Genomic DNA, 24,598 nt, shown 5'->3' with positions numbered 1-24,598 from the left:
ACAGAACTGAGTGACTTTCATCTTAAAAAAATTCCCTCTTTAGTCCCATGTTTCTCACAGCTTCTGCCAAACTTTGTCAAAGCGTCCGGGTTTTCTCTGGCTCACGTTCATTGTGGTCTGGCCCCCAGGGCCCCTGCTCTGAGGTGGCATCTGTCAGAACCACTAGGGACCTTCGTTGAGTCAGGAGCCCGCAGCCCTGACCTGTAACACTCAGGCGGTCGGCCACGTGGACTTTCTCGGAAGCCATCCCTCCCCCGAGGCCCGCGGCGCCCTTCTGGTCCTTCTGTTGCCGACTCTGACTTGCCTCTTGGACGACGCTCCAGTCCTTTTTGTTATTTGTTTTCAGCTGTGTTTTTGTTTGTTTGTTTTTTAGCAAACCCTCCCCACCCTTGACAGAGTACGGGAAAAGCAGTTGCGCACTCTGGTGAGGCTGTGGCGGGGCCTCCGGGACCTGCAGAGCGCAGCCCAGCCCGCGGCTCCCGTGGGGGGGTTTGGAACCACGCTGCTCCGGCCTGTGCCCCGCGGCCGGGCCTCCTGCTCCCCGGGCTGCCGTGATCGTGTGAGGGGCTGGCGGGGCTGCCGGGGGGCGGGGGCAGGTGGACATGTCCTTCTTGCTCTGCCTTGGCCATTGGTCCCCACCACCCGCACGCCCACCCTCACCCGCCTCCTGCCCGCCGCCTGGGACGAGCTGACTGTCCGGGCACAGCCGGCCTGCGCGGTGGCGGCCGACGCGTGGGGCAGCAGCAGGGCTCTGCCTCCTCCTGTTGACAGGGTCCTCCGCTGGGGGGAATGACTGTCCCCAGGTCCACCTGCGGGAGTCCCAGTGCTTCCCTCCACGTTTCTGTCCCTGCTCCCCCGCGTGGCCTTTGCCAGAGCTTCCCGTCGGACCAGCTGCCGGGCGCTCTGACCCACAGTGCCGTCCAGAAAGCAGCGGCCTTGGCTGTCGTGTGCCTCTGACTCCTGCGCGTGGAGGGGCTGGATTCCACTGTGGATAGGTCGGCCCTGACCTACCTACTTGTATTTCCTTTGTTGCCTGTGGGAAGCCAGCTTGGAGAAGGCGTGGCTGTTTGGCACCTTAGCGTGGAGTTTAAGCAACGTTCTTTGGGCTTGGCTTCTAGAACTCTGCGAATACTTCTGAACCGACGGCACATCTTTTCTGGGTTTGTGTGTAGGAAAACCGTTGTAGATGGATCTGAATGCTACATTGGAATTTATGAAAATTGTACTTTTTCTCTTTTTCTGTTTTGTACAATTTTGTTACAGTTCTTGTTTGGATAAAGTAGAAAATAATTTCAGGTAAAGGTTGGACAAGAACGGATTTATTAGGCACGCTTCTTCACAATTACTGATTAAATAAAACTTTGTCATACTTACATTACTAGGATTGTAATAATAATGAAAAGTGGTTTATTGCCATTTGACTTAATTTACTCTAAAAATTGGGGAAGAAAGTTTGCAGTTGTGGTTAAGGAGAGTTCTGATGTGTCCTCCACAAAGTCAGGTACAACACCTTGAACATAGCACTTGATAAGTACAAGGATTAAATTAAGAAGCCTTCTCACGCTCGGTGCAGGAAACCCAGTGCGGCTATGGATTGATTCTGTGCAAACGCTGCCGTTGTAGAGACTCCTCTGTAGCGGCGGCCTTGGCCCCACGAAGCCCACGGCTCAGGCCCGCGGGGCTCGCTCCTCCGGGGGTTTGCAGCTGCGGCTGAGCCCAGCATTGTGCAGAGGTGCCTGGAGGGTGGTTTTCATTTAGGCAGGCTCAGTTGCGGTCTGTTTTAATGCACGGTCTGGAAAGAGCCGAGATGCCCCTCGGCAGGTGAATGGGTAAAGAAGATTGTGGTGTATTTATGCAGCGGACGGCTGCTCAGATGCCGGAGGAGGACTCCTGACCGTTTCCACCAACGTGGGTGGAACTAGAGGGTGTTACGCCGAGCGAAATAAGTCAGTCAGAGAAAGACAGTTACATGATTTCTCTGACATGCAGAATTTAGGAAAACAGGATCATGGGGAAGAGAGGGAAAAAAAGATGAGATCACAGAGGAAGACATACATAAGAGATTCCTTTTTATTTTTTTTTAAATACTGTATTTATCTGACAGAGATCACAGGTGGGCAGAGAGGCAGGCAGAGATAGAGGGGGAAGCAGGCTCCCTCCTGAGCAGGGAGCCCAATGCGGGGCTCAATCCCAGGACCCTGAGATCATGACCTGAGCTGAAGGCAGAGGCTTAACCGACTGAGCCACCCATTACCCTCATAAGAGACTCTTAATCAGAGGAAACAAACTAAGGGTTGCTGGAGGGGAGGTGGGTCGGGGGGAGAGGGTGACAGGGTGATGGCTATCAAGGAGGCACGTGATGTAGTGAGCACTGGGTGTTCTAGAAGACCGATGAATCACTAAATTCTACCTCTGAAACTGGTAACAGTGTACGTTAGTTAAACCTAAATTAAAACAAAACATAAATAAAAGTAGTCCAGTGATCCTCTAACCCTTGGCAGCTAGATGGCTTGGTTATATTCTGACCGTAAGTTGGCAGAGGTATGTGGGCGGTTACCTGTCCCTGGTCCTTATGATTGGGATGGTGTTGACAGCTCAGGGCTTCTTGACAGGGGTCGTGCGCTGGTGCCGGGATCAGAAACTCCGGCTCCATCACGCTTAGAGCAGCTTGCTCCGTCTGCAGACCGGCCTTCGCGACAGACATTTCAGTTGTGTGTGTTTGGCCCTGACTGCATCCTTGCTCCAGTGCCAAGGTCAGGAACATCCTTGGGGGCACTGAGGCTGTGGGAGCCTTGCGGAGAGCTCGACGCCAGCAGGTGCTCCCATCTTGGCTGCAGGATGTTCTTTTCCCTGGGGTATTCATTCCCATGCCACTGCTAGACTAAAGAGAGTCGCCCTTGCAGCCCCCAGGTCCTCTTGCAGTCCTGCTCTGGTGTCTCAGCCTTTCCCTTCTCTGTGTTTAGCTTCCTCCTCGTGTCCTGGAGGAGCCGGTGATCACGAAGGACATCTACGAAGTCGCTATCTCCCTGATCCAGATGTTCGATGACTTGGACATGAAAGAGAGAGGGTAAGACCCGCTGGACGTGGCGTGTGCTCGAAGTGCAGGATCTTTAAAAATGCAGTGCTTTGTGTAGGTGGCTGCTAGGGCTGTTCCAGCGGCGAGAGGGGGCGTAGATAAGTCTTCCAGTGGCTGCTGCATGTGTTTTAGAATCATGTTAGCACGTTGTGCTTATTTTTACTGGAAATTTCCACTTAAAGTAGTTAAAACCAAGTACAGTTTAATGACTGACCGTTTTAAAAGTCAGAAAGCACAGCCTGAAGAGAGAGTGGTTTCCAGACGTGCGGAGTCCTGTGACTCCTAGTTTGAGGCAAAGTGGACGGGACCAGGCTGGGAGCAGCCGTGGAGAGCCTTTCTCTGCCGGGGTTCATGTTTGTTGGGAACACGGGCCCCCGACGGTGGCCTCCGAGTCGTCCGTTCTCCTGCTCTGGCGCAGAGCTGGGCCTTTCGAACCTGGAACACATTTTCCCTTAGGAACAGCGGCAGGTCGTCAGGGGTGGGTAGAGCCTGCGATTGAAACATGAAAACATGAACTGTTTGATGAACCTCTCTGCGCTCGTTTTACTGCAGTTCATGAACAGAATCCATCTGTCGGAACAGCAGACATGGAGCACGTACAGTCCTCTCGTCACGACAGCCAGGGAGTGACTGTGGGGTAGCTGCGGGTCCTTCGGCCTGACGCCCCGCCACCCTGATGGTTAGCTGCCAGGTGTAAACCCCTGCGGGGTAGGGTTCCTCAGGTCTTACCGCTGAGTCGGCCGGAATCCAGGCTCCGACCCCTCCAGCCTGCCGGTTGTTCTTTCTCGGTCATCTCTGTGTTGACATTTACTCACTGTCTGTCAGTGTGTTTACTCACCGCTCGGTCCTGCTTTTCAGACTCGATCATTTTCATTCTTCCTAAAGCACATCCTTCAGAAACTTTTTAAAGAGTCTCTTGGTAGATGTTTTTATTTTGCTGAAAATGTCTTTATTTCACTTTTTCTCTTGACATAGTTTTGTCTGGTTGGAGAATGTAGGTGGTTCCTTATTTCTGCTTTTTCTTTTTTTCCCCACTTAAGCAGCTTCAGTGAGATGTAATTTACAGGCGATGCAGCATTTTTATTTTTCCTTCTGCGTTTTGATGACGTCTGTACAGTCTGGCCTCTCCCACTGCGGCGAGAAGTCAGCTTCATGGTCTGACCCCTCCTGTTAGGCATCTCTGCCATCTGGCTCCGGCTGACTTTCAGCCACCCCGTTAGTCCTGGGGGACCGCCGGCGCGGCTAAGGTGAGCAGGTGGGGGTTACTCATCATTGACCTTGCCTGAGATTCGGCAGGCTCGAGGAGTGCGGACCTCGCTGTCTCTGATGCTGCCTGGCCGGCTCTCGTCCAGCAGTGTGGGCGGTCCCGATGTCCTGCCGCGCGGCTGGTGGCCTCCCGTGGTCCTTCGTTCTTACTCCCCGGGGTTGTTCTGTGAAGAGGAATTCCCCTTCATCACCGCCTCCGCGTGCTCTCTCTTATGTCGCAGGGGACTTGGGGATTTTTTTTTCGCTTTTGAGTAGACTATTTTTTAGAGTAGTTGTAGGTTCCAGCAATACTGGGGAGAAAATCGCACAGAGTTCCCGTGTGTGTGCCCTCCCCCTGCCGGACGCTGTCCGCATCTCGCACTACGGCCACACCTCTGTGCTACCGGACACGCCGTTGTCGCCCGCAGGCCGTGGTTTACTTGGGGGCTCGCTCACGGCTAGCGTTGCACGTCTCATGGGTTTTGACAAGCGCAGGACGTCGCCTGGCCAGCACTGTCGTATGCAGAACGGCTCCCTGCCCCCGGACTGCCTGCACTCTGCCTGTTCGTCCCACCCGCCCCTGTAACCCATGACCACCTTTTTTTTTTCCCTGTTCGTTTCAGCCTTCTTAACATCGCCGTGCTTCTGCCTGCTCCGGGATGTCCTGCAGCTGGAGCTCATGCATGTGCAGTCTTTTCAGGTTGCCTTTGTTCCCTTGGCGGCACTTGCGTTTCCTCCGTGTCGTCTTACGGCTCGATGGCTCCTTTCTGGTTAGCGCCCAACAGCCTGCCTTCATCGGGGTGGACACGGTTTATTTCTCCGTTCACCTACCAAAGGACATCTTGGTTGTTTCCAAGTTTGGGCAATTTGAGTAAAGCTGTTGTAAATGTCTGTGTGCAGACTGTATGGGGATGTATGTTTTCAACCCCTCTGGGTAAGCACCAGGGAGCACGATTGTTGGATCGTGCGATGCGAGTTGTCTAGTGTGTACAAAATCACCCAAGTGGGGCACCGGGGTGGCTCACTGGGTAAAGCGTCTGCCTTCAGCTCAGGTCATGATCCCGGGGTTCTACGATGGAGCCCAAGTGGGACCCCCTGCTCAGCGGGAAGCTTGCTTCTCCCTCTCCTTTTGCCCCTCCCCCTGCTTGTGCATGCTCTCTTGCCATCTCTCAAATAAATGAAATCTAAAAAAAAACCCCCAAAACAAACCTTGACTGTCTTCCAGAGCGGCTGTCCCGTTTCACCTCCCCACAGCGAAGGCACGAGACGCCCCGTTGCTGCGCATCCTCCCTGGCATCTGGTTTTGCCCGAGCTCCGGATTTTGGCTGCTCCCTATTTTCTGGGCTTGCGGCTGTTGCTTTCTGTCCGTGCTGCTGTGAATGACGACCTTCGGCGTTCTGTTGTCCCCTTCTGGTCCTGCTTAATGCTCGGGGCTCAGATTTACTTTGTCATGTTTTAAGATCACAGCCCCTGCTTTTTATTTTTGCCTCTAAAACCTTTGCAATCTCTTTATTTTCATTCTTTTAAAAAAATGTATTTGTGTATGTATTACTTATTTGAGAGCACTCAGGCAGGGAAGGAGCAGAGGGACAGAGACTCTGAAGCATATCCCGCCTGCGTGCGGAGCCCGACGCGGGCTCGGGCTCGGGACTGCGGGATCCCGACCCGGGTCCAAGCGCAGAGCCGGATGCTCAGCTGACGGGGCCGCCCACGCGCCCCGCACCATAGTCCGTGCTAGAATGTTTGCATCACCTTAGAACGAAACCATGACCCTTTGCTCTCTTTCCTCATCCTTCCCCTTTTCCGCCCCCCCAGCTCAGCACTAGAACTCCCTGTCTCTGTAGGTTTCCCTGTTCTTGACCTTCGTATGAGTGAGTCTGGTCCTGCGTGGCTGACTTCTTTACCGAGTGTAAGTTTTCAAGGTTCATCCATGTTGTAGCACACGTCAGTGTTTTACTCCTTTTTATGGATGTGTAATACTCCGTGGTGGGGTCTGTACCCCACAGTTTGTTCAGCTGCGTGTGTGCGGATGGCGAGTTAGGTTGGCTTTCTCCTTTGGCTCTTACGAATGATGCTACTGAGAAAGCTCATGCGCAGGGACCTGTGTGGACGTGCGGGCTCATTCTTCTTGCGTGTCTGCACCCACGAGTGGAGTTGCTGGGTCATATGGTCACTGTGTGCGCATTTGAGGAAGTGCCAGACTGGTTTCCGGAGCATCCGTATCGTTTTCCCGCCAGCACCTTGGGAGGGGCCTGGTTTCTCCATGTCCTCAGCTCTCCCAGTGGATGTCTGACCTTTGCTTGAAGCCTTCCTAGTGGGTGTGCGGTGGTGTCGCATCGTGGTTTTGATGTACATTTCCCTAATGACTGATGATGTTGCACATCCTTTTTACGAGCTTATTGGCCATGTGTATATCCTCTTTAAAGATACACTTATTTATAGAGACCTAAGTCTTTTGTCCATCTTTTATTGGATTATCCTTTTATTATTCAATTATAAGAGATCTTTATATATGCCAGAACAAGCCCTTTACCAGATTCATGATTTGCAAATATTTTCTCACACTCTGTAGATTGTGTTTTTATTTCCTTGCTGTTGTCTTTTGAAGCACAAAACATTTTTAATTTTGATAAAGTCTGATTTGTCTATGTTTTCTTTTGTTGCTCATACTTCTGGTGACATAGCTAAAGATCCATTGCCGAGTTCAGGCTTAGGAAGATTTATCCCTGTGTTTTCTCCTGAGAGCTTTATAGTTTTGGATCTTTTGTTTGGGTCTGAGGTTGTTGAGTTAATTTTCACGTGTGTGTGGGGTGAGAGTCCAGCTTCGTTCTCTAGCACGTGTCCTGTCCGTGTGTCCCAGCACTGCTGGTGACAAGACTCCTCTTTCCCTGTTGCACGGCACTGGCCCCCTCGTTGGAAATGAGTTGCCCATAAATGTATGGGCTGATTTCTAGACTCTAAATTCTATTTTGTTGATCTGTATATCTGTCCTAGGGCTAGTACTACACTATCTTGATTACCAGTGCTTTGAAGTAATTTTGAAATTAGGAGTATGGGTCTTCCTAACTTTTTCTTATTGAGGATTGTTGTCTCTGTACTGAGTCTCTTCTATTTCCGTGTGAATTTTAGAATCAGCGTGTCCGTTTCTCCAGAGAAGGCAGGACTGTGAGGGAGATTGTGTAGAGTCTGTAGGTCAGTTTGGGGAGAGTATTACCATCTTAACTATTACCATGTTAAGTCTTCCAGTATGGGATGTTTTTCTGTTTCTTTAGATTTTTGAAAATAATTTTTTTAAAAAGATTTTATTTGAGAGTGAGAGAGTTTGTGTGTGTGTGTGTGTGAGAGAGAGAGAGAGAGAGAAATCATGAGTGGGGGCAGGACGGATAGAGGGGGAAGCAGGCTCCCTGCTGAGCAGGGAGCCCGACGTGGGACTCGATCCCAGGACCATGAGATCATGACCCGAGCCGAAGGCAGCGGCTTAACCCACTGAGCCACCCAGGTGCCCCGCTTTATGGGGAGTCTTGAACAAAATCTCTCTTCCTTGGTTGTGAATCTCTTTAGATCGTTCCTTCCTTGGGTCAGTTTTAGTAGTTTGTGTCCATTTCATGTCAGCCGTGTGCGTGGTGGGTGTACAGCTGTCCATAGTGTTCCTGTATGTGATCTTTCTCATTTCTGTAAAGTCAGTAGGAATGCCCTCTCTCATTTCTGATTCTGTCTGGTGTTTTGAATCTTCTCTTTTTCTCTTGGTCAAACTAGGTAAAGATTTGTCCATTTCTTTTTTTTTTTTTTTTTTTTCAGAGACCCAGGTTTGGCTCTTGTTGATTTTTCTCTGTTGTTTTACTTCTCTATTTTATTAGTTTTCACTCTAGTCTTTAGCATTACTTTTTTTTTTTTAAAGATTTTATTTACTTATTTGACAGATCACAAGCAGGCAGAGAGGCAGGCAGAGAGAGAGAGGGAAGCAGGCTCCCTGTTGAGCAGAGAGCCCGATGCGGGGCTCGATCCCAGGACTCTAAGATCATGACCCGAGCTGAAGGCAGAGGCTTAACCCACTGAGCCACCCAGGTGCCCCAGTCTTTATCATCCCTTGGAGGAGCCAAGCAACAACAGTCAGGCCGTGCCTGGGAACGATACCTGTGGAGGAAGAGAAGACATGTGCGGGTGGGCTGCCGACTGCGACGCAGCGGCTCTGGCCCCCATCTCTTCCTGCCGACCGTCTGCCCGCTCAACCCAAGGCACCTGATGTGCTTGCCCATCTCTGCTCTGTCTCTCTGGCTAGAATGTGAGCTCCAAAGAGCAGGGACCTTATCTGTCTTGTTACCGCCTTACCTGCTTGCAGGAGGAGAGCTCAGGGTGCAGAGAACGGAAGTTCTGATTTCACACAAGTATTTTGATGGGAGCAGGAAGGTGAGATGGTGGTTTGAGTTTAAGTTTTACTTGTAGTTGTTTTTAAAGTTTTGTATTTTGAGAATCTGGATTACAGTAGCTAAATTTCAAGGGAACTGTGGCAAATAATGAGTTTTTATGGGAGAAAACTGGGAGTTGAGGGCCTTAGGGACCCTAGTGATTGTGGGGCCGTGTCCTGGGGCCTCTGTGGTTTCTTATATGCGAAAAGGAACGTTACAGCAACGATCTGTAAGAGATTTTCGTGATCAGAGCCTGGGCCTGCTGGGGCTCGGGCCAGCCGTGGCTGTGCTCCCGGGACTAACGTTTGTGCCTTCCTGTTTGCAACAGGAGCAAGACCTGGTCGGGGGCCCAGTTTGTGTTGGAGCGGAGCAGCGTGCTGGTGTTCCTGCCAGGTGAGCGCCACACCTGCGGCCTTGGGGTGCCGTGTCCCGGATGGAGGCTGCGCGCGCCCAGCCCGTACTGTGAAATGTGGTACTCGCCGTGTGAGTTTAGTGGTTCCTGGACCCCAAGAACTCGAACAGCTGCGACTTGCGGTTGGAGCTCTCACTGCAGCCTTCATGTTGCTAAAGCGCTTGGTCACGAAGAGTTTGGGTTTTTGAAGGTAGTCTTGCCCCCTTCACAATTTTCAGTGTAGTGATTGGCTTTCTTAAACTGACTGTTCCATGTAGAAGTGCAAGGTGCAGCGGCCATCGGTGTACGCCCGAAGCTGTCCGAGCGAGAGCACGGTCACAGGGACACCACGGGAGTCCTCGGGAGGGTCCTTCTGTCCTGTTCTTGGTATTTGAGAAAATGCCCTCAGATATCCGAAAAGATTAATTTATGTTAAATTGTCAATTTTTCAAAATGACGTTTTAAAAAAATTTTTTTATAAAGATTTTATTTATTTCAGAGGGAGAGAGAGAGAGCATGAGTGGGGAGAAGTTGTGTGGGCGAGGCAGAACCCCCATGGAGCTGCAGTCCTGACGTGGGACTTGATCCTGGGACTCTGGGATCATGACCTGTGCCGAAGGCTATTGCTTAACTGAATGAGCCACCCATGTGCCCCAAAATGATGTTTTTGATTTTTCTTAATCAAGTGGTATCGTTTGGTGAAACATGACAATAATTCACTTTTTTTTGTTGCCAAAGGTAATAGAGAGCATGCGAGTATTTGTGCTGGTAGATTTGGAGAACAAAAACCTGAATAAAAATAATTAACTCTTAATTTTGCGGTATAGCATTTGAGCTTACAGCTTGGGTCCTGTCTTGCTTAGTTGATCTGGATTAGTTTTGTCCCCAGGAAGCAGCCACTGGCTGACCGTGGGCTGGAGTTGTGTTCACCCCAGTAAGCATTTGTCGCAGCCTGCTACGCGCATTAACAGAGGTCAGGGGAGGCCGATCAGAGCAGAGCCACGGTGGTTTGAGCCCAAGGATACCTCAGAGTGAGGTGAATCCCTTGTACGTGCTACATATTGTCTGCAGAAAATGTAAAATGTTAACAAATGATCTTTCACAGTTCACTTGGCTGTCCTGTGTTTATGTGAATGCAGGTTTGGAATATGTTTATTTCATTAGGATCTTTCTGGAATGGTTCTGTACTTGTTCTGTAGGGCTGCTGTGACAAAGGGCTACAGACTGTACATCTTCAAACTACAAAATTATTCTCTTACTGTTCTGGAGACGAGGAGTCCAAAATCAGGCTGTTGGCAGGGCCCTGCTCCCTCGGGGGCTCTGGGTACAGCCCTCCCTTGCCTCTGCCGGCTCCTGGTGGCCAACTGCCCTCCCTTCCCGGCATCCCGCCTGTCCCGCCTCCCTTGTTAGCGTGTGCCCACACGACGTGCCTGTCTCTCGCTCCCTCTGAAGGGAACACTAGTCATTCTGGAGTGAGTGCCTGTCTTCTGCGGTATGATCTCACCTTAGCTCATTATGTCTGCAGTGAGACTGTTTGAAAATAAAACCATGTTCTCAGGTACTGGGGCTGGGACTTGAACGTCTCTGGGGGGGGACACAGTTCAATCCATTCTAGAGTTGATAATTCGGGATGACGGAAAAGCACGTGGAAGTTTTACGTTATCAATAGACATTTCTTTCTTTCTTTTTTTTTTTTTTAAAGATTTTATTCATTTATTTGACAGAGACAAAGCGAGAGAGGGAACACAAGCAGGGGGAGTGGGAGAGGGAGAAGCAGGCCTCCCAATGTGCAGGGAGCGCGACGCAGGGCTCGATCCCAGGACCCTGGGATCATGACCTGAGCCAAAGGCAGATGCTTAACTGAGCCACCCACGAGCCCCGGTTTATAGATGTTACTTAAACATAATGAAAATAACTTAGCATATCTCTGGGACCAAGACTTTAAAAAACTATTTTTTTTTTTGGTTGTAAAATGTTGCATGTTTATCGTAGGAAATTTGGAAAAGTCAGTGGGGAATAAAAAAGACATGTAAAATTGTTCAGGTGGCCAGACTTGCAGGCAGGCTCTGCTGTGGGAAGTGCAACACTGGAAGAATGTGGGGTTTTCCCAGTGTTTTTGAGTTACTACTGGTCAGTGTCATTGTACAGTTTATTTATAATTGTGACGTCACTGGGCAAAGAGTATAAAAAAGTCAAATAAGATGAATTGGTTGGGCCTTTTTTGCAAAAGATGTCATAGTAATTATAAGGTTTTTTCTGTTGTTGTCGTTTTTGTTTCTTGGTTTTTTGTAATAAATACATGTTCTCCCCCTCCACTTTCCTTTCTTCCCCAGGCCTGGGTGAAATCAACTACATGCACGAACTTCTCACAAACATGGTTCACAAAAGGTGGGTTCGCATGACGCAGCTTTGTTTTTCCGATACGCTATCGTATCGCTTCTGCCTTGAAGAATTCTGGTCGTCTCCGTGACGTCCGTCATTTTGGTGTGTTCTCACGTGCATCTACTCTTCATGGACATTTTACCTCGTTAATCTGTCCCCAGGTTACAGGTCTACCCACTCCACTCAAGCGTGACTCTAGAAGAACAGAATAATGTGTTTTTAAGCCCAGTTCCTGGGTACAGAAAGGTAGGAACCGGGAGGCAAGTTGCAAGCACTTCAGGTACATTTTCGTTAGAGCCTGTGCCAGCGCGAGCGCTCACGTTCGCACTGACTTGTACCCTGTGTCCTGTCGCTGGTGAGTGCCCGCTCAGCAGCTAAGTGCCTGATGAGCCAGGTATGTTGTTTAATTTTGTCTTCATTTTGTAAGTCGGTTGCTGACATTGTTAAGTTTCCTCAACTTTTGGGCATTGTTGCTGGTGGATTTTGATGCCTTTTACTTGCTGCTCTTTCTCAAGCTGTGGGACTGCTCTGGCAACTTTGGTTAGGACCCACATTCTCAGTCCTGGATAAAGAAGATTTCTTTACTCTCCAGTTACGTGTGCACCATGGCAGTGTCTTAGCCCAGCCCTCCTAGAGCTGCCCGAGATGGTCAGGAACGTCGCGTGCACCGTTCAGCCCCCTTGTGTCCAGTACAGGAGTCCTGACTCTGGGTAGCCGGGACCTGGCCTGGCGTCCCAGTGTGGTCACAGGCCCAGCCCTGCGTCTGTGTGTCAGCTTGGTTATGCTTTTGGCCTTGGGGCAGTCCCAGCACCCCTGCAGTCCCATGTCTCAGGTATGGGGCAGCTGTCTTTGCCTGGCTTCTTGCCTGTTGTTCTAAAGCACTGCTGTGGTGCTGGGCTTTGTGCGTGCGGGATCACATCGGGGAGAGGGGTGGCGTGTGTGGACGTGGACAGAGAGCTGGACAGAGCCAGGGCCCCGTCACCTGTCGTCATGGGACTGTGAGCAGATCGCCTCTCTGAGACTTTAATTGGTTGAATGCCGGAGCGTTCAGATGGTGAATGGGAGGAGGGTGTGTCCGGACCGACACCCCCGTAGTGGCGCAGTGCCCGCGTGCGAGCCGTACGAGGAGGTGGATCTGTCTGTTGATCACGGTTTGAGCCAGCAGCAGTTCTAAGCACTTTGCCCTTGATAAGTCCTGTGATGGTCACAACAACCCTGTTGGGGCAGGCGGCGGCGGTGTCGTTCCGTGCTCAGGGTGTCTGGGAACCGCGAGGTGAGCACCTGGCCCAGCGGCGCAGCCCGGTGTCGGGCAGAGCTGGGGCCGCCCTGCTCCAAGTCCCTCCGCCCTTCTCCTGACCCCTTGCGCCGTGTAGCTGGTTGAAAATAGAAGAGCTATGAATTTAAAAACTGGAGTCCAGTGTTTACATTAAAAAGCTTTTGGATAATTTTTGAGCTTTTTTTTTCTTTGACTAATGTTTCCTGTAGACAGTAGGAATGTCAGATGCTTTGTTTTTGATGTTTGATAGATTATCCTGTCCACCAACATCGCAGAGAGCTCCGTCACAGTTCCGGATGTCAAATACGGTAAGGCGCCCCGCGTCTGGCGCAGGGGGTCGCTGCACTGTTTGTGGCGCACAGGGGGTCGCTGCAGTGTTTGTGGCGCATCTGCCCCTCGGGTTCGTCGTCCTCCCGCCCGTCTCTTCCCCTCTTCGGAAGTGACTTGAGAAAAGGAGGCTCGTACAGTTTCTCTGTGCTTAGACCTCACCACGTCTCCTCCTTGCGGGCATTTTGAGGCTCTTACCGGGCAGGAGGGCCTGGGGCTGCCCCAGGTGGGGCTCTGTGGCTGGAGGGCGGGTGTGGGCAGGAGCTTGGCTGATCTCGGTCACTCAGGTTAGCTTCGTGGGTTACCGTGTCCGCTCGGAGGGAAACCACTCCTGATGCGGTGTTCTCCGTCTGGGTCCTCGATGACTTCTTTTTCTAAGTTCCTTAATTCCTAGTTGGAAGGCTGACGGGTGCCAGGCGCCGTCTCCAGGCTGGAGGGGCAGGGCTGGATAAGCCGCAGCCCTGTCTCATGGTGGCCCTCTCTCATGGGAGAGACGGCCGGTTCCCAGGCTGACAGGTGTCACTGCAGGGACAGCTGGCCGGACAGTACATCAGACAGAGGGTTCCAGCTGTTGGGAAAAATGATCTTGGAGACAGCGTGGTATGGGAACACCTGGCTAAGGAAGTTGTATTTGAACAAGACTTGAGTTGAATGAGGAATGAGCCATGGAAAGACGTGGTTTGGGCTTAGGGAGCGGGTTTGAAGAGAAGCAGGACGTTTGAAGAAGACGGTGTGCCTGGACAGATAAACACGTGAACTTGGGGGAGTGACTGTGTCCTGTCCCTGTGCCAGGGATGATTCTAGGTGCTGGAGAAATAGTAAACAGGCAAAGAGTCTTTGTTCTCAGATAGCTTCAGGGGTGGGTAATTGAAAGACAAAACAGACGTGTAGCATGTGAGCTGATGGTGTGTGGGGGGTGCAGGGAGCAGCAGGGAAAGGTGACTGAAGTTGTGGATGGAGTGGCCGGGGAAGGGGTGGAGGTTTGAAGGGAGAGTGTTCATAGGAGGAACAGAGTGTGCAAAGTCCGCGAGCAAGTGCAGGAAGCAGGGAGGCCGGGAGAGCCGCACCAGGTGAGCCGGAAGGACACGGTTGGGGTAGAGGTCAGGGAGATAAAGCGATGGGCTCCCAGGTTGTGCGAGGCCTTCTAGGGCATGTGAGTGAGTTCTGAGCGTAGGCAGGACATCGTCTCCAGTTCATCCAGGGACAGACTACACTGGGGCAGAGGGGTGGGGGGCGTTGCGTGAGGAGGGTAGGACTGGTGAGGGCAGGAAGCGGTGGTGTTTTGCAGTGCGATGGTGGGAGGTGTGCCGGGGGGTCTGCTGGGCTGTGGGAGACACAGATGTAAGGTGGGGACAGCTCTTGCATGTCCAGAGCAGTGGGCCGTGTGGCCTAGAGGCCAGCGGGCCTTGGGGGCCGTGCTCCCCAGCGAGTGCCCATGGGGAAGGCGTTGCTGGCGTCTCAGGGTGGGCAGGAATGAGCTGCTGCGGGGGGGCGGCCAGCGAAGTCCTGGAAACCAGATCAGAAGGTTGTGAGGAAGACAGGCGGGACAAGCATGTCGTGCTGATGATGGGTCGAGTCTGAAGAAGACGGGAAATTGGCTCTGGATTTAGCAACATGCGTGTCACTGGTGACCTTGGTCAGAGCAGTTCTGCTGGAGGTCCCAGAGGGCGGGAGGAGAGGGCATCGGAGGCCACGAGGGCAGCACTCGCGAGGCGTTCTGCTGCCGAGGGGAGCAGGGGGACCGGCGGGAGCTGGACGGCAGCTGGAGACCGTCAGGGCCCGGAGGCTGTGGCCGGGGGGCCTTGGAGGGGCTTCCATCACTTGGGTGTCACAGATGAGGACACTGAAGCCCGCGAAGCGGAGCAGCTGCCCCTTCGGCCCAGACTTGAGCCCGCGCACCCCGGCGCTGCCGTCCTGGGTCCCTCTGGCCACGCTCTAGGGGTGCCATCTGCACGGGCTCTTGCGCGGCGCGCTGGGTCCACGGGGCTCTCGTCCTTTCTGTCTGAAGGCTCCCAGTCCCTAGAGGAAAACGTGAGCCTGGGTGGTGGGGAGTGGCCCACGCATTTCCAGAGGCTTCCGTACGTGCACTGATTCTAAAGACGCGCGTTTCGTGTTGCTTTCTCACTGTGCATTGTGATGATGCCGCGCGCTCTGTCAGCCTGGTGTTTACATTCCTTTTTTTAAATGACAGTTATAGATTTTTGTTTGACTAGAACTCTGGTTTGCGACGAAGATACGAATTATCAGAGTCTGCGGTTGAGTTGGGCCTCCAAAACCAGCTGCGACCAGAGGAAAGGTAAGGTGTTCGCGCTCAAACGAATGGGGGCACATTCCCGCGTCTTTGAACGTGTTTGGTATTTGTTCTTTTCACTCTTACACTGACACTTTCTTGAAACTGGTTCTAACTTTTAAGGACACTAACAGCGTGTCAGACTCCTCCTTTAAACCCGCGGCTCTCTGTTCGTCCTTGGAATGAGGTGCCAGGGCTTGTACGAGTGGAGAAACATCTGCTCATCCCAGCACTATTGGTTTTTTGCAGCAAATGCAAAAGTGTTTGGGGAAGACTTATGGAGACTGAGTTAATTTTTATAATTTTTAATGAACTTCTGGGAATCCTTCCTTTGACTTCTCTCCAAGTTTGGATCCTTTCGGGATGTTTTTCCTAAAACAGTTCCGCAGCGGGCTCGGCGTCTGCTGTGGCGTGTGCGTGCTGCTTCCCTGGGGGCCGAGGGTGCGGACACATCTGTCTGTCTGGGGCGGGAGGGCTTTAGCCACAGTGGACGTGCAGCTGTGATGCACTTGACAGGTTGCTACTGTCACCTGGGGGGGCGGGCCCCAGGGGACAGAGTTCTTGGCAGGGACTAAGCATTGGCTTGTGTTTTGTTGGAGAACTTCCCGGGAGGGTGGGTGGTGGGCCAGCCCCAAATATCTGTGGGGCAGTGACGCTTCTGCGTCACAGATGGAGGAGAGGGACAGTTACTGAGTGCTTACCAGGTGCCAGGCACGGTTCTGAGTGTTTGATGTGACCCCGTTCGGTCCTCGTCCTGCTCTGTGACGTAGTCCGGGCTGACATCCTCGTGTTCAGTGGCACAGCTGAGACCCAGAGGAGCAGCTGTCTGGGCTGCCCTGGCCCGCGGACAGCGGGGGGCTACGGCTGCGTCGGGAACCTGCGCCCCTGCTGCCACCCCTGGGACGGCGTGCCCAGAGGGGGCGAGACCGAGTGATCGGGCAGCCCCTTCCTCTAGGCAGGAGCAGCTTCTGCTGGGGCACCGTGGGAAAGCCGCAAGTGGAGGTACACCCCTCCCCACCCAGAACTGCCCCCCCGGACGAAAACCCGTGCGCAGAAGACATGACTGGAAATAAACACGTGAGGTGTGGAAGGGATTGTCGTTGGGGAAGTCTGGCGGTTATAGGGTTTTTGGCTTTGGTCTGCTTTTCTGTGTGTTCGAAGTTTCTGTAATAAAAATTCTTTGTCCTCCGAGAAGCTGCAGGCTGAGTTCACAGAGCCTTCCAGTGCTCGGCCGCGGCGTGTGCACGGGGCGCCCAGCCCGGAGCCCCTCGTCTCGGCGTGCCAGGGGCTCCCCCACTTTGATGCTCTGAGCCTTCCAGCTGCATGCGACCCATTTGAATGACATTTTGTAATTACTCTGTGAGGTTTGGGGTGAGGTTCGTGTCTCTGGTTTCAGCACCACAGAATTTCCCCACGCGGTGGCTCCTGCACCTGGTGAGGTTCCGGGGGCACGCTTGTGGCGGCCCGTCCTGTGGGACCCCGGCGTGCGCGTCTCCCCATCGGCCGCTCCGCTCAAAGTGGGACTCGCTTAAAAGTGACAGGTTCCTCCCGCTCTATACTTTCCTTTCAAGACCATTGGGGTTGTTCTACTTTGTCCTCCGTATGGATTTTAGAGTGCACTTGTCTAGGTCTCCAGAAGCACTGTCCTGTGAGCTTGCCGGCAGCTGTGTTACACCCGTGGGTCGGGTCGTACTGAAAGGGGCGGGTTTGCTCTGTTGGGTCTTCCCGCCGCGAGCGCAGTGCGTGCGTCTCCGTGTATGGAGGTCGTCTTCAGTGTCTTTACTGAGCGATGCCTTGTTTCCAGCATAGAGATCCCAAGTGTTTAATTTTACCTCGATGATTGTAAATGGCATTGCCTTTTTAAAACAGATTTCATTTATTTATCTGAGAGAGAGCAGGAGTGGGGGTGGGGGCAGAGGGAGAGGGAGAAGCCGAGGCCCCACTGGGCAGGGAGCGCGACGGGCTGTGGACTTGGGGCTGCATCGGTAGATGCTGGACTGACTGAGCCCCCAGGTGCCCAGCATTGCATTGTTAATTTCGGTTTTTACATGTTCATTACTGAGGTGTAGAAATGTGAGAGATTTTTGTGTGTCAGTCTTCTATTCTGTGACTTTGCCAAAGTCATTAATTGGTTCTAGTAGTTGTTTTGCTTTTGGTTTTGGTCTTTACCTTGCAGTTTTCTTCTTAGAGGGTCCTGCCGTGTGCACCTAGGTGCAGGCTGGGGGCGGTGGCCGTGCCGAAGTCTGGGCTCTCCCCTCGAGCTCCCGGGCGGGGAGGGGACCGACCCCGATAGAGGGGGGCAGGAGTGCACACGCCCCCTCCATCTTTCCGCACTCCACGTGGGGAAGGAAAGCGCCTTTCTGCGCTGCCCCATTTTTTTCAAGCCGGAGATTTATTCGGGACACCCCTCCCCCTGACCCCGTTTTGTCTCCTTGGCAGATTTTAGTATGTTTTGGGATAAAGGAGTTTTTACTCCATAAGCAATACAACGGTAAGAGAAGGGTCATGGAATGGTGGCGTGTGAGGGCCAGGCCTGGCTCTGAGCTGTGTGGCTGGGATCCCCCATCTCGTGTGAAGCAGCTGTCGTGACGGTTGCCGTTGCTCCGGCGGAGAGCCCAGGGCACAGCCCAGCCCTGCCACTCGGGGGTGGGGGGCTGCACCCGCTCCCCCCAGCTTGGACTTACTATGACCTTTGCATTGGAAGGAAGCGTCTTGTATTTGAGATGTTATGATTTCCATTGCATATCGGAACCAAAGCTGGTTTAAAGATACGCGTTGGATCTTACGCTGTAGAGTTGACGTCTGCACTCAATCTTCCCGTAGGAGGCCTTGTGACTCCGATTTATTCCAAAGTGCTACCTGACCTGGTCTGCTAGGAGATAACAGAGGTTTTCTTTAATATTTAGTCGTTATTCTTACATATTTAGGCTAATGTTAAGTGATTCTTGTCACATGGTGCTTGGATGCGTCCCCTTTGCAGGCCGCGCGGGGCGAGTATCCAAAGGGTACTGTTACCGGCTGATCCACAAGGATTTCTGGGACAGCTCCATCCCTGACCACGTTGTTCCGGAGATGCTGGTAATACTCTGGTCATTTGCAAAGTTTATTTTTTGTAGACAGAGCTTTACTGAATCGTCTAAGTAATATAATCTTAGGTGTTCTATAATTTTGACTCCAGAAAAGTCATGTGACCAAACCGGTCTCTAATCTCGGTGCTGGCTGGCCACGCCCTTAGCCCCAGGGCACTATGCTAGGCCTTCCCACTGCAGGTTCTGTTTCTCATGGGAGGGGTGGCTCCTCCTGGGCTCCACAGCCCCGTACAGCCCACGGGCGTGGGGTCGGGGTCGGCTGCTGGCTGCCTTTCCTCCAACGCGTCTCTCCTCTCTCCATCCTTCTCTGCTTCGTTTTTCTCTGCCTTTTCTCTCCCCACTTCTTCCCGTTTCTCTTTGCCCCGCCCCGCCCCGCCTCTCTCCGCTCTACTCTCCCCGTCTCTCCCTCCCTCCCTCCTCCCCCATCGGTCTGTCTCCCTCTCTTCCTCCCTCCCCCTCCCCCTCCGCGGCTCTCCCGCCCTGTCCTCTCCTCCTCTTGTCTCTCTCCTGCTCCTTCTTCTTCTCTCGTCCCCTCTCTCTCCATCTTCGGTTTTTCTTGACGTTTCTCTCCCTCTCTCTTCTGCTTCTGGGTCTGAAGTCATGAGGGCAGGTTAATTACTTTGTTACTTTATTATTTCTCAATTTTGCTCTTTTCAGCGTTGTCCGTTAGGAAGCACAATATTGAAAGTGAAATTGTTGGACATGGGGGAACCAAGAGCTCTGCTGGCAACTGCCCTTTCTCCACCCAGTCTGAGTGACATCGAGCGAACCATCCTTCTGCTAAAGGAGGTACGTCTGTCTGATGTACGTCGGTGTTGGGAAAAGCTAAGATTTTGTCGGATAAATTTTAGAAGTTTTGTGATGTGGAGATCTTTAAAGTATTTTGGTTGTCGTAAACGGTAGGCCTTTGCTGGGAAAAGCACGTGTTGTGATGCCGCTTGGTGGTTACAGACTCCACACCTGCTGTCTGCTCCAGGTTTGTTAGCTGTCCTGCGAGGTTCAGGTTCGAGGCTCCCAGCCTCCGCGGCGTCCCCCCTCCCCGCGGGCTGTGCGCAGGGTTCCCTTGAGTGCCACGGGGAGAGACCGGTGCGCTGCTGCTGAGCGGCGCTCTGGAATCCACCTCCCTGCGCCGCGGAGTCATTGTCACCAGACGCCTCTGTCTTTACGGAGGCCGCGCGATGAGGGTCTGAGCGGGGTGGTTATAGGCCGATGCCCGGGGACTCCTGCGGGCAGGCGGCGTCTGCCCCTGGGCTGGGCTCGTCGGCTTCTGCGCTCGCTCGCTGCGGTTCCGTCTCCTTCCCTTGCTGGAGACTGCGTTGCCGGGCATTGGTCTCGAAGTTGGGCTGCTCTGGCGTTTGCCTTTATTTTGATTCCTGTGTGGGTTTCTGTGAAATACTTCGTCACGTTAAGGAAGTTGCTCCCCACCGTGGCATCGTGAGCGACCGCGGTGCGGAGTTAGGCGTTTGGTCCCGTATGGTGGCGCCGAGTGCTACAGTGTGGGTAGGGTCACCCCTTAGAGGGAGGGCCACCCCTCTAAGAAACAATGAGCTGTGTTCTCACTTCCTGAGAGCAAATTGAAAGAACTTTTTGGTAGCATTAAGTTTTCCCAAGTCAATTTAGATACCTTTTAGAATCTTAATCACCAGAATTTGGTCTTCATTTCCTGTTTATTCTCCCTGCCTTAAGGGAAAAAAGAGCAAGCGATGACCGGTGCCTGCTGACGGGGCTGATTTATTTCATTAAGGTTGGGGCGCTGGCCGTGAGTGGGCAGAGAGAAGGCGAGAACCCCCATGACGGGGAACTGACCTTCTTGGGAAGAGTTCTAGCCCAGCTTCCCGTTAATCAGCAGCTCGGTAAACTCATAGTCCTTGGACACGTATTTGGATGTCTGGACGAATGTCTTATTATAGGTAAGTGTGAGCCCACGGGACTTTGCTGGAAGGGGTTGGAGCACTCCAACGACCTCGCCGCATCTTTGTTTTTCTGTTGCTAGCGGCAGCTCTTTCTTTGAAGAATTTTTTTGCAATGCCGTTTAGGCAGCATCTTGATGGATACAGGTACGTAAAATTCATATTTTTTAAAGTCAGTTTGTTCTAATGGTATCGCATGACGCTGTTTTTTATCCGCTTGTAGGAACAAGGTGAATTTCTCTGGCAATAGTAAGAGCGACTGTATTGCACTCGTTGAAGCGTTTAAAGTAAGTAATCTCGGTGTGAGCGCGGAGACACCTGCCACGGGTTGTTAGTCCATTTTCCTGCCTTCGCCCTGTCTCTGCTGAAACACTGTGAGGCTTGTTGCCGTCCGACATGAAAGACCATGTCGGAAGAAGTGGATGGGGGTGAGGGTCCAGTTTTATGAAATTGATTGGAAAAAACTAAATTTGTAAGTTTTCTGTGGTCAAAATGTGTTGAAATGAGACTTTAACAATTTTTAATCAGCTAATGATGCATTGTTTTTGCAATGGGTCCGTTTGTTTTCAGACTTGGCGGACTTGCAGGCAGAGCGGAGAGCTGCGGCACCCGAAGGTTGGTTGGCTCTTTCCTTCACTGTGGCCGGTGGTACACGACCCGGGGAGACCGTCCAGGGGTGCTTTTCTTGGCCTGATCACTGTAGGGGACACAGGAGAGCGCCAAGCCTGTCCTCAGAAGGGCAAGACTGTAGCAGTGAGCAGGCCGTCCAAGGGCAAAGAGCCTGCTTTGCTGGCAGTGGACCCTCGCAGAGGCGGCTCTTGGGGCCTGCGGCCGAGGCCGGCTATGTGGCTGGCCTTCCGCCTCCGAGTCCCCGTGGTCTTCCGTAGGGTCAGGAGCCCCCTCGGCTGCCCGTGCTTTGTGCCTGTGGGTGTGGCCCTCGGGGCATCCGTTCCCAGCTGAGAAGCCTTTGCTTTTGGTGCTGTCAGCTCAGTTTTAGAGAATTCAACATGCAGGCCTCCCTTTTTTTGGGCCAGGTTTTGCTCTCCTTCTAAACTGATTAGTTCCAAAAGACTGTCGATGGGTTTTTGTGTTTAGATTTGCCAAGTCTAGAGGTACCGTTAGAACAGCTACTTATGTTAAGGTTAAAGCTTCCTTTTAAAAAGTCAGCCATGGGGGCGCCTGGGTGGCTCAGTGGATTAAGTCTCTGCCTTCGGCTCAGGTCATGGTCTCAGGATCCTGGGATCGAGCCCCACATAGGGCTCTCTGCTCAGCAGGAGCCCGTTTCCCCTTCTCTCTCTCTGCCTGCTTCTCTGCCTACTTGTGATTTCTGTCTGTCAAATAAATAAATAAAATCTTTAAAAAAAAAAAAAAAAAAAAAAAAGTCAGCCATGGTTTTTCTCTGGTTGGTGTTCATGTTCTTTTTGACTTACAATTCTGATGACGTAGATGTGTTATGGTAGCCACATTTCTCTATAATTTGTTCATTAACGTTGTGTTGTGCCTTTATTTAAAGGATGAACTTGACTGGGGGCGGTTAAATTACATTCAGATCAAGAGAATCCGAGAGGTGAGTCGTGCGTTCTGTGGGTGTTTGTGCAGGGCCTGGGCTGGGCCGCGTGGTGGGGAGCTCGCCGCCTCCTGTGGGTCTGTGTCCGCAGCACGTATTCATGCTGCAGTTTTCATGGTATGCAATTCATGAATATGCATTTTTTGCTTTTTATGCAAACGTATGTATTTTTTTTTAATTTTAAAAATTAACATATAATGTATTACTAGCCCCAGGGGTACAGGTCTGTGAATTGCCAGGTTTACACACTTCACAGCACTCACGATATCACAAACCCTCCCCAGTGTTCATAACCCCACCCCCCTCTCCCTATCCCCCTCCCCCCGGCCACTCTCAGTTTGTTTTGTGAGATTAAGAGTCTCTTATGGTTTGTCTCCCTCCCGATCCCATCTTGTTTCATTGATTCCTTTCCTACCTCCCAAACCCCCCACGTTGCATCCCCACTTCTTCATATCAGGGAGATCATATGATAGTTGTCTTTCTCCGATTGACTTATTTCGCTCAGCATAATACATTGCTGCTGTAAGCATTCGGGTGCATGTGCCCCTTCGGATCACTACATTGGTATCTTTAAGGTAAATATCCAGTAGTGCGATTGTGGGGTGGTAGGGTAGCTCTATTTTCAACTTTTTGAGGAACCTCCATGTTGTTTTCCAGAGTGACTGCACCAGCTTGCATTCCCACCAACAGTAGAGGAAGGTTCCCCTTTCTCCACATCCTCGCCAGCATCTGTCATTTCCTGACTTGTTGATTTTAGCCAGTATGAATATGCGTGTTTAAGTATGATATAGAGTACACGTGTTCTTATAATTTCAAAAGCGATAAAATCATTTGCTCGTTCTGAATATTGTGTACTTGTGCCCGCTCAGATTCTTGATTAGATTTGTGTGTTGAGGGGGTCCCCGAGACCACCCTTGGCTCAGTGATTGGCTAGAAGGACTTTCAGATCTCAGAAAAGCTTTTCTACTTACGGTTATAGTTTATTCGAGCTAAGGGGTACAGGTTAAACACAAGCAGGCGGGGAGTGGGAAAGGAAGCCGAGCAGGGAGCCTGACCTGGGACTCGATCCCCGGCCCTGAGATCATGGCCGAGCTGGAGGCAGACGCTTCGCTGACTGAGCCCCCCAGGCACCCAGGTCCTTTCCATTCCTTACTCATCCACCTGTAATAAGATGACTCTTAATAAATGCAGTGTTTAATCCTGTAAACGTGTGTCTTCCCCATCGTGCACTTGTTTTCCAGTGTGTTCATTGCTCTGCGTGGCACGAGGCCTTTGAGATGTCCCATTTCGGCGTGTTTCCTTAGGTGGCTGAGTTGTATGAAGAGCTGAAGAACAGGGTCTCCCAGTTCAACATGCACGTTGAGCCCCGGCGGCCCATCATGGACCAGGAGTACACGTACAAGCAGCGGTTCATCCTGCAGGTGCGCTGGGGCCGCTGGACGTCTGTTCTTGTCCTTTCTCTTCGCCGGCCGCCGTGGTGGAGAAAGTGCCCGTGCTTCTTTCCGATGCGAATCAGGCCTCGAGAGATCTTAGGCCCATGATGTTCACGCTGTGTTGGGGGAGAGCATAGTTCAAGTTCCGCACGTCTCGGAGCTGGCCCTCTAGCCCAGTGCTGTCCGCAGGGGTGCGTTCTGTAGCCCACCAGCTGCTGATGCGCTTTAGGACACGTCCTTGCATTTTGGCTTTTAAGATACTAAAAATGTTTTTAATATAACTCAGCATTATGTAGCTCTTCTCTTACACTAGAAATACTAACTTTAGAGGGCGGGATCAGGCCAGCTTGTTGGACGGGACCTTATAGGGATTGTGTAGAGGGAAGCACGTCCCACGAAGGGGCTTCTGCTTCTGGGTTCTGAGCAGGACCCCGTCTGTCCACAGTAGCAGGCAGCATTGGGTCGCAGGCGGGTGTCTGTGAACGAAGCGGTGCTGGAGGACGGTGTTTTCTGGATGTCAAGTTGCTTTGCGGCTGGGGAGAGTCCTCCCTGAGTGTATGTGCTGGGGGGTTTTGACGGAGAAGGGGCTGTCCGCAGAGGGCTGTGTGGAAGTGCGCACTGAGGGCTCGGGTCTGGGGAGGCGCGGGCCCGCAGAGGTGAGTGTGTCACATAGGGAGGGAGTGGGAGAGCGCGTGCCGTCACTCGCGCCCTCACTCAGCTCCCCGCTGCTTCCTAAGCTTCCCTTGGAGACAGGCTCCTCGGAGGACGTGTCCGGAGTGCTTCTGTTGGTGACGGTGAGATAATCAGAATCCTGACTTTCCACTTGATTTGTGGAAGCTCTAGTGTCTTAAAAATAAATCCTCCTCAGCTTCCAGATGTTCGTGACGTCGTTCTGGGAAGAGGCCAGCGGTTCGCGGAGACAGACCCACGAGTCATGTTGCCGCTTCATGAAAGTCTGCTCCTCCCCCAGGTGGTGTTGGCCGGCGCTTTCTACCCCAATTACTTCGCGTTCGGGCAGCCTGACGAGGAGATGGCGGTGAGGGAGCTGGCTGGCAAAGACCCGAAGACCACCGTCGTGGTAGGGGCTCCCCTTGTGTGTGGCTGCCGCGGGTGCCATATCCTTCCCGGGGCTCCCACTTTTACAGGGACCTGGTGGATTTTTTTTCCCCTAAAGTGAATATTATGGCTCATCTGACCTTTTCACAG

General features: G+C 52.3%; 1 protein-coding gene across 4 annotated transcripts in view; it reads left to right on the top strand.

Annotated features, from left to right (window-relative positions):
- TDRD9 (tudor domain containing 9) overlaps positions 1-24,598 on the top strand; it is a 104,983-nt gene that overhangs the window by 42,279 nt on the left and 38,106 nt on the right. For 3 of the 4 annotated variants that reach the window (XM_082737405.1, XM_082737407.1, XM_082737408.1), the window contains 15 exons: positions 2,964-3,067; positions 9,056-9,120; positions 11,452-11,506; positions 11,662-11,746; positions 13,027-13,084; positions 15,295-15,399; positions 18,374-18,471; positions 19,140-19,271; positions 20,227-20,392; positions 20,476-20,539; positions 20,616-20,679; positions 20,963-21,007; positions 21,906-21,959; positions 23,264-23,380; positions 24,363-24,470. In XM_082737405.1, the coding sequence (XP_082593531.1) occupies positions 2,964-3,067; positions 9,056-9,120; positions 11,452-11,506; positions 11,662-11,746; positions 13,027-13,084; positions 15,295-15,399; positions 18,374-18,471; positions 19,140-19,271; positions 20,227-20,392; positions 20,476-20,539; positions 20,616-20,679; positions 20,963-21,007; positions 21,906-21,959; positions 23,264-23,380; positions 24,363-24,470 (1,320 nt within the window). The remainder of the gene's footprint in view (positions 1-2,963; positions 3,068-9,055; positions 9,121-11,451; positions 11,507-11,661; positions 11,747-13,026; positions 13,085-15,294; positions 15,400-18,373; positions 18,472-19,139; positions 19,272-20,226; positions 20,393-20,475; positions 20,540-20,615; positions 20,680-20,962; positions 21,008-21,905; positions 21,960-23,263; positions 23,381-24,362; positions 24,471-24,598) is intronic. The other variant, XM_082737406.1, reaches the window with a different exon arrangement.

This window comes from Mustela nivalis (assembly GCF_964662115.1).
Source record: "Mustela nivalis genome assembly, chromosome: 6".
In the NCBI taxonomy this organism is placed as follows: Eukaryota; Metazoa; Chordata; class Mammalia; order Carnivora; family Mustelidae; genus Mustela; species Mustela nivalis.
Note: the sequence above shows the minus strand (reverse complement) of the source record. Positions and strands in the feature narration are given on the sequence as shown.